The 18,365-nt window shown below is 44.3% G+C and overlaps 1 protein-coding gene across 2 annotated transcripts in view; it reads right to left on the bottom strand.

Moving 5' to 3' along the window:
- Positions 1-18,365, bottom strand: part of anos1b (anosmin 1b) — a 58,130-nt gene that overhangs the window by 4,468 nt on the left and 35,297 nt on the right. The window contains exons 7-12 of one of the 2 annotated variants that reach the window (XM_061240309.1): positions 12,296-12,495; positions 8,001-8,154; positions 4,848-5,009; positions 3,643-3,737; positions 2,068-2,236; positions 1,163-1,392 (exon numbers count right to left, since the gene is read on the bottom strand). In XM_061240309.1, coding sequence (XP_061096293.1) covers positions 1,163-1,392; positions 2,068-2,236; positions 3,643-3,737; positions 4,848-5,009; positions 8,001-8,154; positions 12,296-12,495 — 1,010 coding nt within the window. The remainder of the gene's footprint in view (positions 1-1,162; positions 1,393-2,067; positions 2,237-3,642; positions 3,738-4,847; positions 5,010-8,000; positions 8,155-12,295; positions 12,496-18,365) is intronic. The other variant, XM_061240310.1, reaches the window with a different exon arrangement.

Raw genomic sequence — 18,365 nt, 5'->3', positions numbered from 1 at the left:
TAAGTCCTGAGTAACAACAAAAACCCACACACCCCGCGTCTCTCCAGGACCAGGAGTGAGGACCACTGCTTTATAGGGGTAGGGTTGACATTGGCTCAGGCAGTAAGAGCAGTCGTCTGTCGGTCGGAGGGTTGCCAGTTCAATCCGACCTTGGATGTGTCCAAGTGTTCCTGAGCAAGACACCAAACCCCTAAATGCTCCTGACGAGCTGGTTGGTGCCTTGATTGGCAGCCAATCGCCATTGGTGTGTGAGTGTGTGAGTCTGTGTATGAATGTGTGAATGAGAAGCATGAAATGTACAGTGCTTTGGATAAAGGCTCTATATAAATTCCAACCATACCTTGTACCTTATCCAACCTGTGTTCTATATTTGTTCCTATGGGTAACACTTTACAATAAGATCCCATGAATTGACATGAACTATTGTGGTTTTTAGCTAACTACTACTGAGAAGTTAATCTGTTCAGCTCTGTTAATGTATTGTACATCATGAATTCATGTTAACAACTACATTAGTTATTGCCAATTCATTAACCATATTGTAAAGTGTGAGCTTACTATGACTATGGTATGCACGTATTGGTACCTCAAGTTGGGTAAAGACTAAGTAAATGTAATGTAATGCAATGTAATGCAATGTAATGTATTGTACTGTAATGTAATGTAATGCAATGTACTGTAATGCAATGTAATGTACTGTAATGTAATGTACTGTACTATAATGTAATGTAATATACTGTATTGTACTGTAGTGTACTGTAATGTAATATACTGTAGTGTACTGTACTGTAATATACTGTATTGTACTGTAATGTAATGTACTGTAATGTTATGTAGTATAATGTACTGTAATGTAATACAATATACTGTATCGTACTGTAGTGCAGTGTAATATAATATACTGTATTGTACTGTAGTGCAGTGTAATATAATATACTGTAGTGTACTGTACTGTAATGTAATGTAATATACTGTATTGTACTGTAGTGCGGTGTAATGTAATATACTGTAGTGCAGTGTAATGTAATATACTGTAGTGTACTGTAATGTAATGTAATATACTGTATTGTACTGTAGTGCAGTGTAATGTAATATACTGTAGTGTACTGTAATGTAATGTAATATACTGTAGTGTACTGTAGCGCAGTGGGCCGGGCCTCACCGGGGCCAGGATCTGGGTCTGGGAGATGAGTGTGTCTGAAGCCGCTCCGGTTCCGCTGACAGCGGACACCTGGGCCCAGGAGAACTGGAACCCGCCGATGGGGCTCTGTCCCGGGACGACCCGTGACACCTGCCAGCTGAACTCCCCCTGCAGGCTCCCGTTCACCGTGCGGAAGGCCGCCGTCAGCCTCTCCGGCCGCAGCTGCGCCTTTCTGGCCAGCAGGTGGCGCCCTGGGACAGGGGGAAAATAACAAATGAGCGGCACATTGGATTTGCACTGTGTTTGAATCTCTTGTGACTTGATTTTATGATCTCTTATAATAATGATCAACAGAGCAGTCATCAACAGAACAGAGTATGACTGAATACTGTTTGATTGTGAGTGCAGTTATCAACAGGACAGTAAGAGTATGACTGAGTATTGTTTGATTGAGAGCAGTCATCAACAGAACAGAGTATGACTGAATACTGCTTGATTGTGAGTGCAGTCATCAGCAGAACAGACACGGTGTGCCTGAGTATTTTTCCGATTGTGAGAGCAGTCATCAACAGAACAGAGTATGACTGAATACTGCTTGATTGTTAGTACAGTCATCAACAGAATAGGCAGAGTATGAGTATGTTTGATTGTGAGTTTGGGCTGAAGTCATTTGTGTGACTGACTGACTGAGTATTGTTTGTGAGTGCAGTCATCAACAGAACAGGCAGAGTATGACTGAGTATTGTTCGATTGTGAGTCTGGGCTGAAGTCATTTGTGTGACTGATTGAGATGCTGTCAGTCACACAGCTCCGTACGCTGCAGGGACTGAGGGGGAGAGTAAACTAACGCTCTTAATGAACCGTGATGTCAGGGGGGGTTACACATCGGTCACACTCCGTGTCAGTTTCACCGGGCGTCTCCTCACCTTCCTTAGTGCAGGACACCGACTTCAGCCCCCTCCCCTTCAGAGACGAGCACCGCGGGGTCGTCACCGAGGTCACGACCTCCGACCTTTCGCCCCGCCCGGACAAGGGTGCCACGGCGACCCTGTACTTACAGGCAAACTGCAGGCCCGTGATGACATAGTGGGTTCCCTTGGGGAGAAGAGAGACAGGGAGAGAGGGGGGATCAAAACTCAAAACAAGAGGATTAAACAAAGGCAGGAAAACACTGGAGAAAAGATGAAATAAATAACGACGACGTTAAAGCAGACAACTGAGAGAGATGAGAGAAAAGAATGCAAAGAAAGACAAGGATGCCTGAAGTGAAAAGAGGGGATTTAAGGCTGAACGAGACTCATCCAGACGGGTGGAAAACATGTCAGCAGGGTGTGTTTGTGTCATACGCGGGCAGGTTATGCCTCTCGAACATATTGAGCAGACCCACAGCCAGCTACTGACGAAGTTTGACTGGAACCGCTGCGTGCCTTGGCCACGTTACCCTTCCCTGTCGAAATGACGTATTTTATAGTCCTGTAAAAATGGACTAGGAACAAAAAGGGCTTTTGTCTGGTGGAGCAGTGCTCGTTCACCGAACGCCAGCTGTGTGTTTCACAACTGATAGGCAGTTAGTGAAGATATGATTTTTAATGTCTCCATTTGGTTCCCTGTATTAAGACAGCTTTACAGCTGCTGTCTGACAGGGGGGTTTTAATATCTCCCAACACATCAGTAGGTGCTTGGTGCATATTGACAGAGGTTTGACAGTAAAATCGAAGAATTTAATGTTCCTCCAGGAACTTTTAGGGATTCCTCAATTTGACGTCAGAACCCCTAGAGGTGCCTCCAGTAACCCTTTTTTAAGGTTCTCGGAGGAACCTTTTGTAAATTTAAGGTTGAAAATACAAAGGTTCGAATATGAACTGGTGACAGAGAAAGGGTTCTTAAATTAACTTGAAGATTAATTACGGAACCTGTAGGGTTGAAGAAGAAGCCCCAGCACTAGTGTACAAGCAGGAGAGACTTCAGACTTAGAAACTGTGATTCCTGCACTTGGTTTGTCACCCTGCGTCGTTAATCTCACGGATTTAGATGCTTCCCATTTGCGGAATACACAATGACCCACTTCAAAAACGTGCCACGTAACTCGCTCTGACGTATCGCTTTCAGAAGGACTCTGCTGTGAAAAGCTCTCAATAAGGCACATTCCTATGTTTATTAAACAATCTACAGTTTCTTTCTGGCTACTGGTGGAGTCCAAACCCAAACAGATGAAACAGCCAAGCTCATATTCCGAGTTACAGTAGGGTCCATCCGATTAATTTCTCTGACACAACTGGAGACCACCGTCACTGGAATTCCACACAGAAGTCCATTTTCAAGTACAGTTTAACGGCTTTAAATAAAATCTACATTACAGAAACCAGATGCAATATGGTTACAACCCTTAACAACTTTTATAGCGTAGTTCAGATTGCAGTGCTTGGAGGTAAGACTATTCTGGAATGATTTCCAGAGTGGATCATTGGGCTACACAAACAGGCTAAAAGAGATGTTCCTACCTGTACATTGGCTGTCTTCTCAGCCTTTGTCACATTGTTAGCGCACACTATTGGATACCACCTCAACAGGTATCCAGCAGAATCTTTCAGGGTATCTGTTCAGAAAAAAAGAACACAAAAATGTAAAAATGAAATGCTGTCTTTATGTAGCTTCTATCACGGAATATTCACATTTAATTGGCAGTTCATGACAGAATCATTCAAAAGTTTCAGAAGTCAAATTCAACCAGTACTTTTCAAAGGGCATACTCTCTCTCTCCTCTCCTCTCCTCCCAACCAGTAACCAAGCAACCCTACATCTTTCACTAAACACGTCCCCTACAGCGTCTCCAGGTCTTAGTCCCACAGATCTCTCCCCACCGACATCTGCTTTCTATCTATAACGCATACTGATATTATTAAATGAGTTCTCCTGGCTTTTCTCCGCCGTTCCCGGAGAGATAACAGTAAATCAGCGCTCCGAGCTTTCGCTCTTCCGCGAACGACGCCAAGGCGTTTTGGGAAACGGCTTACGCGGTATTTCATTTTCTTACGTGTTCATTTATTAAACTTCCCATATTGTGCAAAACAACATTTCCGTTGCTACGTGGATTATAGATTAGTTGTAGGTGCTATAAAAACAGAGTGAAAGTATCAAAACATACAGTCCCAAAATAAATCCACACAATCTGTATAAAGAAACTGCATTTAAACGAGCCGTTTGGAATTTCCTAACTTTATGACAACTATACTTTAACTTTCACTATACACTCATTTGCATATGTCATCCTTCAGCACAGCACATTCATTCTGTTGGAGCTAGCCATCCAATCAGAACAGAGGTTAATTGATGTTAATGAGCCTTAAAGACACAGTAACAAAAACAGCCTGTTCTTGGTAAAGTTCATGAGAGGTGCTGGAATATGAACATGAAAAACTGGATACAGATTGTTTTTGGTACTTAAAACCACACGAAATCTTCTTATGGATATCAGGACCTAAAAATAAAAAAAAACTGAAAGGGTGTACAATATGGGACCTTTAAAAACACTAGAAAGTTGTGTAAAATGTGAGGCTGCTGTCCTCAATGGGACTAACCTGGTTAAATAAAGGTAAAAACAAACTGGAATATGGACTATATTGGGTTTTACTCAGTGCAGTAATCCAGCTAATTGTGTTACAGGCCCCTCATTTGAGAGTTGGAGTTGAATGGGGTTAAGACTTGCCTTGGAGGAGTTTCTTCCAGAAAACTTTCACCTGAAGCTGGTTGTTGTGGAAGTGGGGGGAGGCGGCCTCCAACCGGAGGATGGGCGGAGACGAGTGGGAGGAGGGAAGCTCATTGGACACCTCCTCCGTGACCGCGCCTGGATTGGACAACCCCGGGGACCCTGTCAGTGGGGAGAAGAAGTCACAGGCACCTCCTGAATGGCTGCCAGGTGAACACTCTATGTAGGCTAACAGTGATGGCCAGCATTTCAATTTCATGTATGTATTTCATATGAAATACGGGGTTGGGCATCATTTGTTTTCTATGGTTTATACCAATGCCACCCGCAAAGCAACCTACTCCTCCAATGCTTTGATTGCAGTTCATAAAAGCATCTTTGTTTTTTTTTGTAGAAATATTTTTTTTCATTTACATCATGCATTTTGCCATTCCAGTCCACACTAGTTTGAGTAGTTTGGCATTTCTTTTTCATAAAAAAGTTTCTCAGCTTTGTCAGTGACTTCATTGATTTTTCTTGGTCTAGCAGAGTTCTGTAATCCTCCCTCTAGCTTCTGAGAGTGTTAGAGATTCACAGAGAGCTGCAACCTGTACTGAATTTCCGCCCTGCTCCTGCTCTGCTGGACTTGAGTGTCTTTAAATCTTTAAAAAGCATCCTGACTGGCAGAGAGCTATTGAGTTTTCCGTAAGGGAAGTACAACGGGCTGTCATGATTTCCTTTAAACTACTAGCCCCTGTGTCGTCTTGCATGATGAATTTCCTATTTTTACTACCATGACTATTTTTTCCCCCCTGGAATATATGTTTTTAAAATATATGTTTACTTTGTATTCTGTAATGTTTACTGTCTGTATTTTTTAAATATTGTCTGTCTGCAACCATATTATATGTGCTGCTGCCTGTCTTGGCCAGGACACTCTTTTTCTTCTTAATGATGTTTTCCTGGTTAAATAAAGGTTAGGTACATAAAGAACATCTTTGCTGTTCTTTGGTTCTCATGTTAAAGCCATTCTCAGAGCAGGTACAGAGCAGCAGTGCATACAGTTGACCTCGGGCCTAATCCTGCAATATTGCTGTGCTCAAGGGCAAGACACTTTATCCTGAATTAAACCTGACCCACTGCAGCAAGACAATGCTGGAGGGCAGGGGCACCACCAGGGATTCTGGGCCCCAAGAAAAGACCCCACACTGGGCCCCACCACCCAAGAAAATCCCATGCTCTAATATTTTATATTCAGGGCCCTTGGAATCAATCTAATCCCCCCTTATGGCACCTCTGGTGGTGGAACCACAACACAATGTGCAACATAAAGTGAGCAAATCCTGAAGATAACTGTAGAAGAAGAAGACGGTGTGTAATTCTAACTTTGCAGAGCAATAATCTTAATAATTTGACATGTAAGATTGCAAGAAGACAAGTAAGTGTAAAACAGTATGCTGGAATATCTTTCAGTCTGATGGGCTAGTGTCTCTTTATAAGGCCAGCACTTAAAAACAGGCTATTTGTCTGTGACGAGGAACCAATGTGTTTCCAAAAAACCTTGACCTGTCACTCAAACAGCTCTTTCTGCACCTACTTAGAGTAACATAAAACAAATCAATACAGTGTGGTTTAACAACCCAAGATAATTTTAGAAAACCCTAGAAACGGCACGTTCTAACTGCAGAGAAGAAACACGGCCAAGAAAAACACAAAAAAGCGTGCAAGGAAAATTATATGACACTCAGTTCATTATAATAACAAACCACCTCATTTGAAATACAAGATAAATATGATGATAAAATATCATAATTAGCTGATAATTAGCCTTTGGAGTGAGGCGCTAACTAAGGCCTGGAGAGGGCTGGATGATTGTACCTCCTGCTCTCACAGAGGCACGGGTCAGTGCGTCTGGAACTGGTTTGGGCTTAAATTAGTCCAGGATTTAAGGGGCATAATTAAAAGCAGAAACAACAACTACAGAAAAAAATCCCCCCTTATTCCCGAAAATGATATTCCATGGCTGGTTGAGGGTGAACAACAAGCTAACTGCGGTCTATGGAGGGGGGGGGGGGGTTTGGGTAGGAATTGGGGGTGGCAAACTGGGCCCTTTAGGGGCCTGTCTGATTCGATCGGGGCCAGATAAGAGCTGATCCAGGCCACTGATACAGCCCAGGCACTTGCTACCTAAAGAGGGGGCAAATTATTTTCAGGCTTGGAGAACACCGTCTCGTTGAGGGAGGTGCCAGACTCAGGAGCACCTCAAACGCAGTGCTCCGTTCTGACATCCCAAACAGAGAGCGTTACCTCGAATAGCTGCTCCCGCTTTTGTGAGGACACACTCTCAGAAGTAAAGGTATGAGCAGGCCCTGAAAAGGTACTAATGCTTGACGCTGGGGCAGTACCCAATAGGTACATAAAATTGTACCCCTAGCCAGAAATATATAATTAACTCGTTAATTTTTTGCTTGGGAAATGTACTCATTTGTACCCAAAGAGAACATTACACTACTTCCAGGGTACATTTGGAAATTTGATCATTGAATAACAAAACTGTACCTCCACTGTCACCTAGTTTCTGAGAGTGAATAGAACAACACATTCACACATGAACATTACATTCAGGGTTTCAGTACTCATCCAGAGCTGCTTGCACAGGTTACTTTCTTTACATATAGTCAATCGATACAGCTGTTCCTAACCTGCCAACTGCTGTGTGTGTAGATACTCAGTACTTGTCCTTATATGTTCTGCAGTCTCAGTGCAGACTGGTTTAATCATGTTCGATGGCAGTGGTCTTAATTCCTGGTCCTGGAGAGCCGCAGTAGTTTTTGTCGTTTTTGTAGTTAATTGCATAGTTAACTCACCTCACCTGCTTTCCTGAGTCTGAATTGGTTGCTGATGTTAGGGTGAAAACAAAAACCAGCACACCCTGGGCTGTCCAAAACCAGCAGTGAGGACCACTGGTCTATGCTCTGGTGTAAAATCCAGCTATGACAAGCTTGAAATTACCAGCTACCAGCTGTTTGAAAACCTAGCTTGAGCTGGTCAAACCATATTGGTGCTGGTCTCAGCTGCTCAACCAACTACCAGCCAAAACCTAGCTTCAACAGTCTTTTGTAGCAAGGTGGTGAGGGGGATAGCGTGCTTTGGGGAGGGGGGGAAGGTTGCTACCTGCAGTTGCGGTGGTACCTGCGGTTGGTGTGGTGAAGCTCAGCTGTGCCCTGCTGCTCTTCAGTCGTTTCTGGCCCCAGTACGCCACCGCCTGCACCTGCACCAGGTACGCCGTCCCCGGCCGCAGCTGCTCCAGCACCGTCTCCCTGGCAACCTGGAGGACACGGGGAGCTGCACTCAGAAAGGATTCAGCATTTCTGAGCTAGCATGAGGCTAATAGTGTTAGCTTGTTTTGGCGTATTGCTTCCATTAGAGTAATGGTGTTAAGTGCTGATGACAGCAGGCATTTTATATACCCAACTCTAAAGCAGTAATCAATCAATCAATTTTATTTTCATTAGCCCTTTTTACAGAAGACTGCCGCAAAGATGCTCTGCAGAGTGATAGAAGAGCGAACACACACAGTGAGCACGAGGTAAAAAATAACTCCCCAGTGGGGAGAAAAATCCTCAGAAGGTGATGAGAAAAAAACTCCCTGATGGGAAGAAATCTCAGGAGGAAGACAAACAACCTACGAAGACAAGCCAAAGAAGCTTTCTTCTTCTGAGAGTGTAGGAGAGTCTGAAGAGAAAAAAGGGGGTCCGAAACACTAACTCAGTCAGCTAATTTCACCAATTAGTTTTACCTTTGGGCTGAAGAATTGTGCTAGTTCGCAAATATGATATGTGATTGGAACAAAATACTAGGGAGGGATTTGGTTAGAAGATGGCCGATAATTCTGCTGTCCTGACGACTGCTGTATGTTTGTTCCACTACTGGGATGACAACAGATTTATATTGACATCTGTAACATGAGTCTCCCTTCCACTACAAGAACAAGACAGGGCCCTTGTATACTGCCAAAAAGCTCTCCCACCATCCTTGTACCGTTGTTTGTGCACTGAAACCAAATGGGCCTCCATTTTAACAGCCCGACTGACTACACAAAGGGCCATAAGTGATTGGGTCTGCTTACACTTTTGAATACTGTGTTTTTCACAGGTTTATATATTCACTTTTTTATTATGACTAATAGACGTAAATTGTTTTTACATTCGTAAAATAAATGTACAATCTGATTGACAGAGTTTTCAGATATTGCAACAAAACGGACCCACAATAAAAAGGTTCAATAAATTCAATTTATTTTTGCATAGCGCTTTTAACGAAAGACTGTGGTTAGCTTGTTCAATTACCCTTAATGTAGCCAAGTAGTCAATTTAATAAAGAACTCAACATAAAACTGAGAGTCTGAAGTCTGTTACAGCTATTATCTTTTTCGTCAGCATGACTATCGTGACTAATTAGCTACCTTTCCCTGCACCTCAAGCTAGCCAAAACATGTGATCCATCACGCCGAGTCTCGCCGGGCGTCCAGAGAAACCAGCGCACATGTGTTAAGACTTAAGCTCTCCGCTGTCGCTGCGGACGATGTATTATGATGTCCTGTCACCGGACGTTTTTTCTCCTCGCAGCCGACGACAAATCGACCTTCGCTTCAGACAAAACAGCGAAACGCGAGCTCCCGTGGCCGGGGTGAAAGTGTCAGGGAAGCACGCGGCCTTGCGGTCGCAGTTTTTACTCCGTTAAACACGGTGAGGGTAGAGAGGCCGTCGGGGCTGTGGAGTGTAGGTGCGCGACGGAATGCGGTGAGAACCCTTGTAAAAAATTCCTCCGGCTTCTCGTGCGGGAGGACTTGCTGGCCAACTGCCGTCTCCGTCAAGGAAACGAGGGGGGGAAAGAGGGAAGCTAACGAGCCCTCGGCTAGACGCAGCCCGCTTTGATATCCACGAAAAAAAGACGAAGGCAGGGGGTCCCAAACTGCGGGGGTCACGACCCCCTGATTTGAGGACGAGGTCACCTGAAACTTTTGGGGTAAAAACTTTTTTTTTGTCTCTTGTCTCTTTAAAACATGTGAATGTAGGCTACTGCATGTCGAACATCACAGCAACCGAACTACACAAAAAAAATTGTTGCAGTACGAACCCTATGATTCCATGAAATAACCCCAAAGGGCTAAAGGGCTCTTTGTCAGACAAAATGGTTCTTTGTCTTGGAGCTTTCACACTTCACCCCTATGACAGAGGGTTCCAAAGAGCTAAAAATGATTCCATGGAATCAAGCCAAAGAACTCTTTCAGGATTGCATAATTAAGCAATGAGGCAACGAAAGGCCATGGTAGTATATCGCAAATATAGTCCAGGCCAAACGGTGTTGTTAGGGACAAGACGTGTGTGTGTGGGTGGGGTGTTGAGGTCACATAACTTTGAGGTTGCATACTTCTGTGAACCCCTGGCTTAAGGCCTTAGTCGTCTGCTTCTAGGGACTGTATGCATGTACATATCGTTATGTTACTGGCTGTGAGCTCCACATGGGGGGGAAGGTGCAATTGCTGAGTGTGCAGCCCGAGGTATGGGCGGATTCATCTGGCGACCCTGCCGGATGATTGGGCACCACTGGCATTCATGCCAGCTGTGTTTGAGTGGTCTTTCTTTGATTCCACTCTGTGCAAGTTTGGCGGTGGTGCCTACAAAAACAAATGGTTATTATTTTTTATGAAAGGTAATTCTGTTAATCTGAAATTGAATATCATACTCGCAAATATCACTGTATGTTTTTGTGATTGATACCAAGCTTGATTTAAAAGCCGAGCAACTCTAGCAACACTGTCCCCGAGGTAAATGGTTTTCTTTATGAACAAGAAAAGTGGCAGTAAGCAGCTGAGAAATAGCTCTTTCCATTAATGCCTGCTCAGGAAGGTGCATTAATTCACTCTGTAGACCTGCGTGGTGTAATAAAAAAAACTAATAACGATAAAGCAAATAAAAACAGATGAAGGAACGGTCGTGTTACGGAAAAATACAATTACTGTGAGCACACCTGCCGCTTTTGTTCCGAAGGATTCATGGACAAACGAATTAGTTGGCTTCAGGTCAACGGGACTGCAGTTCCTACATGAATGCAGCAGATTCAGAGATATGGATGCGGTTTGATGCGGCTCATTAGGAGTGTGTGCGCCGTATATGAACAAAGCTGATTCGTAGAGATACGAAGCCGGTTAGATCCGGTTTGTGCGGACTATGTGCTGTCAACAAGCAGAGCACCTGCAGTCCCCAAGCCAGTGAAACATAGAGCGCCTACTAGTGGCCGCTCCCCGTTGGCCTACCAGTATGCAGTATGACAACCCGGTACTAGAGTGGTCTGCTCGTGGCACTGCTGATTTTGCTGCCTCCCCCACCCCAAAAACATAAAGATATGTTTTAGAATAATTAGGGGGGCCCCGGGCATTCGCAGGGCGCTAAGCAAAACCATATGTCACTTATTGGGTTGGACCGGCTGTGGTCAATGGGCAGTTAATGCGACAGAGAAACAGTGAAGATCCAAAATGGCCGCCGAACGGTCCAGTCAACAGCAGTTGCCACTGAAGAGGCATCTATGCTGGGCACTGTGCAGCCACAGAGGAGGAGGCACCATTACACTCGAGCCAAAATACAGGACAGCAGGGGTACAAGGTGAGATAAAACATGCATCCAGAATAGTCATCTCTGGGGATTTAAGGTAACCTTGTGCACACTTGTTTTTCTTTTTGGCTTGGTTTGCCTGTCCTCCTGTACATAAACAAAAAAATTTATGTAAAAAATAAAGCAAGTTGACAGAGGGCACCTCTAAATGTTTTTAGTGCAGTGAAACATTATTTATACTACTGTCCTTTACTCATCTTATAGACTGTAAAACTGGGGCCTGAAATTCAAAATAGAATTTAGTCCAGGACTAGAGAAACACCAATGCAGAGAGGTATTTGACACAGGTCTGTGTCCTCCTGCTCACTTGTGTATTTTTATTTGGAAACTGAGTATGTACTGCAAGTAAAAACATAAAATAAATCTATGCAAAAAGTACATACATTTTGACATATTATCAAGTGGTCACAAATATATTATTGCCTCTTTCAGGCAACAAACTTTTACATTTTAAATACAAAACTCCCATATATTCGCAGTATCTTGTGGTATATGATAGTATATTGCGCCGTATGACATTTACATAACGTGTAGAGTCCAACATTTGCCAGGATGGGCATATCCCTATAGCCGGGTTCCTCCTGACATTTCTTCCCATTTGGGAGTTTTTTCTCACCGCTGTTTGAGGGTTTTTCTCCCCTAAGGGAGCACCCTCATATGCTATTGGGGGCTTAGGGCTGATATGTTTAATTCACTCCGTAAAGCGTCTTCGTGACAGTCTTCTGTGAAAAGTGCTATCCGGAATAAATGGAATTGAATTGAATGCGTTTTGTTTTCACAGGAAGTGGCACTCACCTCCTCCGTGACCCTGGAGTTCTCCTTCCTGTCCAGGCCGGTCCTGCGGGGCCCGCGGGGGCTCCAGGTGATTTTGTAATGGTGGACGGGCAGGTCCCCTTCCCTGGGGGGGTCCCACAGGAGCAGGACGTTCACGCCACCGGCCCCCGCCGTCAGGTTCCCCCTCCGCACGTTCCGCGGGGCCTCCGGGGGGAACGGGTCTGGAGCGGGGAGGAGGGAGGAGGTGAAGGTGCTTCTCTAACCCAACAGCTTTCCCAATCGTCGCCTTTCTCCGTTCTTTATTTATAGACACCTGGGGTGCAGTACCTGGGGTGACCTACACCGGCATGAAGCGTAGAGAAAACAGCTAATGTGCAACTAAGCAAAAATGAAGAGCGAGAGCAAGGTTATGGAGTGAGTGTGTGTTTTTGTGTGTGTGTGTGTGTGCGTGTGCGTGTGTGTCTGTGTTTTTATGTTTGTGCGCATGCATGTGTGTTTGTGTGGGTGCGTAGGTGTGTAGGTGTGTATGTGTGCGTGTGTGTTTGTGTGTATGCGTGTGTGTGTATACAAGGAAGGCTGTGACTGACGAGGCTATGCATTAAATCAGAATGCATTAAAACTGCATTAGCCTCAGTATCGCTGACAAGAAATGTGGACGTGTGTGAAAGAAAGGTGCTGATTTGTGCAAATTCTGGAGAAACACTGGTACGAAGAAACAAGGTAGGGGTGGGCTTGTGGGTGGGGGGATTGGGGCTGGGGGGGGGGGGGTCCAGTGACCACTCACATCCCATCTCTGAAATTGAAGGCCCTTTTTCTTCTGGGATTTAAGTGCTGTATCTCACATCTTCCCTGTAAATAATGGACAAACCTCTGTCTCTGCCTATGGCAGAGGTGACACAGGAGATGAATTTAGATTTTTATGCCTTTTCATAATTTTGAATCCTACAAACATTGTAGTTTCTACCAGAAGTTTTCTTCTGTTGCCGCACTTGCTGCAACTCTAATAAGCGTGTCTACAAAATTATTCACTTGCCCAACCCTGTTCCTGTAGAGCTACCATCCTGTAGGTTTTCATTCCAACTGTACCAAAGCGCACCTCATGTGTAGACATCAGATCTCCAGGAACAGGGATGGGCAGCCCTGCTCTAGCTGTTGAATAAGGTGTGCTTTAGGGCTGGAGTGAGAACCTACAAACCTGTAACTCAAAAAAAAGTTCATCAGTAAAGGGACCCCAGCACATATATTTGGATGGAGTGTGATTCGGCAAAATAAAAAAGTGGGAAACAGACAGACCGTCTGGAGGATATTGATTTTAAAACAGTGAAGACAGATCGATTGGGTGGCAATTCTTTTTCAGGTGGGCTTCCTGCTGTCCTCCTTAAACCCCCCCCCATCGCGGGCGTGGCTCCGCGTGGCCATGACTGTTTTCACGAGCGCGTAGCGACGGAGGCCCTCGCCCCGGCAACGGCAGTGATGGATGGGAGGCTGGAATGAACCGGAGACGGAGCTGCGGTCAGGTGATGAATGCGCCTATCATCCATCTTGTGTGGGGTCAGGTGGAGGTGGAGGTGGGTTAGGGGTCTCTCCTACTCTCTTGCTCTGTCTCCCTCTCTCTCTCTCTCTCTCTCTCTCGGTCTCAGTCTCTCCCTCTCCTCCTATGTCTCAGTCTCTCTCGCTCTCTCACTCTACCTCTACCTGCATCTCTCCTATGCGTTTCCTCATGACAAATAAGTGGTGTAGTAGCCAAGGCGGTAAATAGAGGGCAAAATTAAACAAACAGCACCCTCCCCCTTTTAAAGAATGACAAGTGACCCCCACCAAACTTAAAAACACAACTATTTTATTACCTAATTGACAACACATAATAGTGCACACACAAACAGACAGACAGACACAAAGACACACACACACACACACACACACACACACACACACACACACACACACCATTGCATCCCACCGTCCTGCACTGTATTTTCTCATTCCAAGCTAACTCAAAGGGGAGTATGTAAATGAATCTAAATGTAACACCATACCCAGAGGCACCTCTGGCACGGTGTTGAGTTTTACAGGTGAAAAGAGTCCAGGGCCCAGGGCCGTAACCAATCGGAAGCTTATGGGTATAGCACTAGTGCTGCCATTAAAGACAGGGCACAGAACCGCTAACATTCCTGAGCCGTTCGGATGGAGGCCGACAGTCGGCTACCATTTCTGACAGCCCCCGGTACGTCATCAACGCTGATTCTGCTTCTGGTTGACATTAAACAGTGCCCCACACCCACCCTCCGCCCTGACTTTAAAAGAATGACTGGGAATATATTGCCTGACCCAGGGCGGTGTAGTACAATGATATAAATTCAGTTTTTCCTAAATAAAATCAGGGGTTAGAAGACAGCTTTGATATTGTATAGCGGCTACTGTACTCCAGGAGTAATGAAAGTTGGACATCGGTAAACCAGTAACAGCAGTTTGCCTTCGGGGGGGGGGGGGGGGGGGGGGGGGGTATGAGGTTGGGGGTCTACTGCTTCTGAATGTGCCGTGTTTGGTCTCCTGCACCTCTCTGAAGTCGCTCCGCGGACATTGAAGTCGGTTTCAAAAACAACGGTTCCATTTCGTGGCGAGGGGGTCAGCTCTTAGCGATGGCGACCGGGGCCATGTTCTGCAAGCCTCGAGGTCGCCGCTGAGTAACTGTCACTTGGGTTTTCCCTCACCGGGCTATCCACCTTCTCAGCTGCTTTTCATCTCTACGGCTTCTCCGAGCAAAGGCAGTTACACGCCTCACCTCTGACCCCTAACCCCCCACCCCCACCCCCCAAGCATGTTTTCCATCCATCCAAAATACTCAAATATACATTTAATGCATCTAATTATTAGAAGATGTTCTGGCGACACAGAACATGCACAGGGGGGATATGTATTCCCTCTATTCCTGCTGAAATAATCCCTTTTAAAACAAGGAAGACTGTTTCTGTTTATCTTTCAATAAGTCCCTCTCCTGCGAGGTGAATAAACGAGGAAATAAGGGGTCGAAAGTCACCTCTTCGGACTCTGAATACGCTGCCCCAGCTAACAAGAAGGTGTGGAGAAAGTTGAGGAACATTCCGGTTGGATTCCCACTTGGTTATGAGTTCAGGTTCGATGAGAGCATTCCTCAAACTATTTTATTGTTCCAAGTTCTGTCATAGTCATAGAAAAACTGTCCGGGCGTGCTGAATACAATATCACTGCCAACATTCCAGCGTGATTATCAGTACTCGGACAAAACTATCACGTAAAATACAATTTAAGAATTCCGATTTAAATTCATGAAATGAATTCATTTAACATTTCAGATAAAGTTTACATTATATCTGTTTATTTAATCGACAATTAAGCCTTTTTAAAATTTAGTCAGTGTTGATTTAAGTCAGTGTTCTTTTAAATATTGTATAGAATGTATAGACAATATATATATCAATATATTTTTTTTTTACTTGAATGTCAAAATTGATGAGTTCAATGTCCACTTGAAGTCCTCCCTGAAATGTTCCCTGCAACTTAATGATAACGTTTCTGGAACATCCAGGAAACTGAACAAATGTATACACTGGGAATGTTTATTCTGCTCACCTAGCTCACCTAACGTTCTGTGAACGTTCAGACAACCAAACGGAGCATAAACACAAAAGGTGAAAATACTGCCACAGGTGAACCTGGGAGTTTCTCCATTGTGGGTAATGACATGTCACTCACTCATAGCTAAATGAGAATATCAAAGTGTGGCGAGCTTGTTTTCTTTGCCCAAAACAAATTTAATCTTATTTTCTTTGGACATGTTGACAAGTTAATGCATCTCTGAGAAAGCTAGCCTTCTTTTTTATTGGAGGTGGGTGGAAATATATTAACCTTGGGGGCAGGAAACTTTGCAGACGAACTTGATAGTCTCCTAAGATGATTTCAGTTGGAAACCGTATTTGCCAAGAGGTAGATTTCATGCAGGATATAAGCCCTGTCGTATGAAATATGCTCCTTTGATTTGAGGTGATGGCTTATACATCTGACAGGCCGAGGTTGCAGTGAAGTGCTTTATTACGGTGATGGAATTACAGTCCTGGTTCTGCACTCCCACACTGCGAAACAGTGCACAGCTCCCAACCTCGAAACACATCAAGCGAGATATCGCCTATAAATAACAGATCATTAAAGGGGTAGATTTTCGGGCCAAAAAAACATCTGCGTCTCATGTTTTTTGGAAATGCGTTGGGCGATTTGGGGGATTTCAGACTCTTCTCTGGAAAAGCTGCTACGGATTGTGCCATAAAGCGAATGGGGTGAGGTGGAGTGTGATTTGCGAGATCGTGTTTTTTTATTTTCTATTGACAGACAAGTGCAGACTGGACCGTACCACGGTACAGCTATGTGTCAGGTTGAGTTGGGCTTTAGACTGAAAGAGAGGCTATGAAAGGAGAAGGGAACAGCTATGGCTCTGCTTGTAATACCCCCCCCCCTAGGGAGAGACCACATGGGGCAGTTTGTTTTGTAGAACACTATCAACAATAGAGAGAGGTCCAACCTCGAGGCTAAATTGCTCTGCGCTTAAATCTGCTTACGCAGACTTAATTGCCCTTTACAATGGTTCCCTATGGGAAGCTTTGTTACGATGAGCTGTTGATCAGTCCTTACTGGGTTCGCATGAGTTGTTGGATAGCCTGTTAGGTACAAAATGGAAGGTTTATTCGGCCAAAATATTGCGTTAATGCAGAGAAAAAAAGCTATTTATCTCACAGATGTTAAACACTGCACATTTGCAGTGTCTCGAAATGTAATGTTTTCTCTGGCTTTCCTCAGAGTGGAACAGTAGACTCATGTAACTAGGCATGTACATGACACCTCTCATATTGCTAGGCTAAAGCAGAATGGGAGCTGAGCATTGAGATTGCCATCTTTTTTCCTCAAGCATCTTAAGAAAGAATATATAAGGAGGATAGACTGTCAACAGGTTTGACAGTCAAACACAATATGACTTTCCAAGGGAGAGCACAGGGGCAATTACTTTTAAGTCTACTTGTCAGTGGAACTCATTGATATAGCGTAATATGCAAAGCTATGCTTATAGCACACTTGTTATGCATGTACACAGCCTAGTAACAGCTGTAAAGCACTCAGAAGGCCGCAGGTAATTAAACAAGCATACCAAGGCTATGGGTTTGGTGTTTTGTTATTTAATGAAGGGGTTAAGTGTCTGAACTATGTCATGTCTGAAGTTAATGCTTTACCCATTACACAAACACCCACCGCTCCTGAATACCTCCACAAAGAGGCAGCTGCCGGCTGCAGATTTCATATTAACGCAGTCTGCAAGCAATTATATTTTTGTGTTCTTTTTTTGGTCCAAGTGGGCTTGGCTTAAATTGCGGGTGATGAGTGTCCCTACGGTCAGGAACTACACGAACCGAATCCCCCAATAACATAGCTTCAGCAGAATGAAACAGATTTAGATTTGTCTCTGTGAAAAAAAACAAGTTACAGTTCTAGGCTGCTGACCAAAATAACCTGGGCCTTCTCAGGGCTGTCGTAAAGACCCGTTTAAAAATAACAACCAGAAAATACTGATGAAAACTACATTTCGTCTCGTGTATACATACTTTTTGTGTATATGAAACCCTGAAGACAAGAAGGGCCGTGGAAAAATGTGTATTTCTGAAAGTCTCCCTTCCATTTCAAAATATGTTTAACATCTGATGCAGTGCCACAGATGCAGTAGATTCACCATATACTCTATGAACATTACATAACATAACATAGCATAGCATAACAGAACAGGCCATTTAGCCCAACAATGCTAGCCATTTTCCTACCACTGAAGTGCACCAAGTGCTTAGTTTACCTAAAGACTAGATAGAATCGAGTACCTTCTCAAGCTTCTTCTTCAAAACCCAGAGTTTCTACCTCCACTACATGACCTGGCAAGCTATTCCACACAGTGACCACTCTCTCTGCGTGAAAAAATACTTTCTAAAATACAACCCCCATGTTCCTTCACCCACCCTGCCACCTAACAGCAGGACGTTGAGGTTCTGCTGCCACAGAAATGTTCTTGGATGCTCCTCTT

Source organism: Conger conger, chromosome 4 (assembly GCF_963514075.1).
Source record: "Conger conger chromosome 4, fConCon1.1, whole genome shotgun sequence".
Taxonomy (NCBI): domain Eukaryota; kingdom Metazoa; phylum Chordata; class Actinopteri; order Anguilliformes; family Congridae; genus Conger; species Conger conger.
This window is presented reverse-complemented; position numbering and strand designations above follow the sequence as displayed.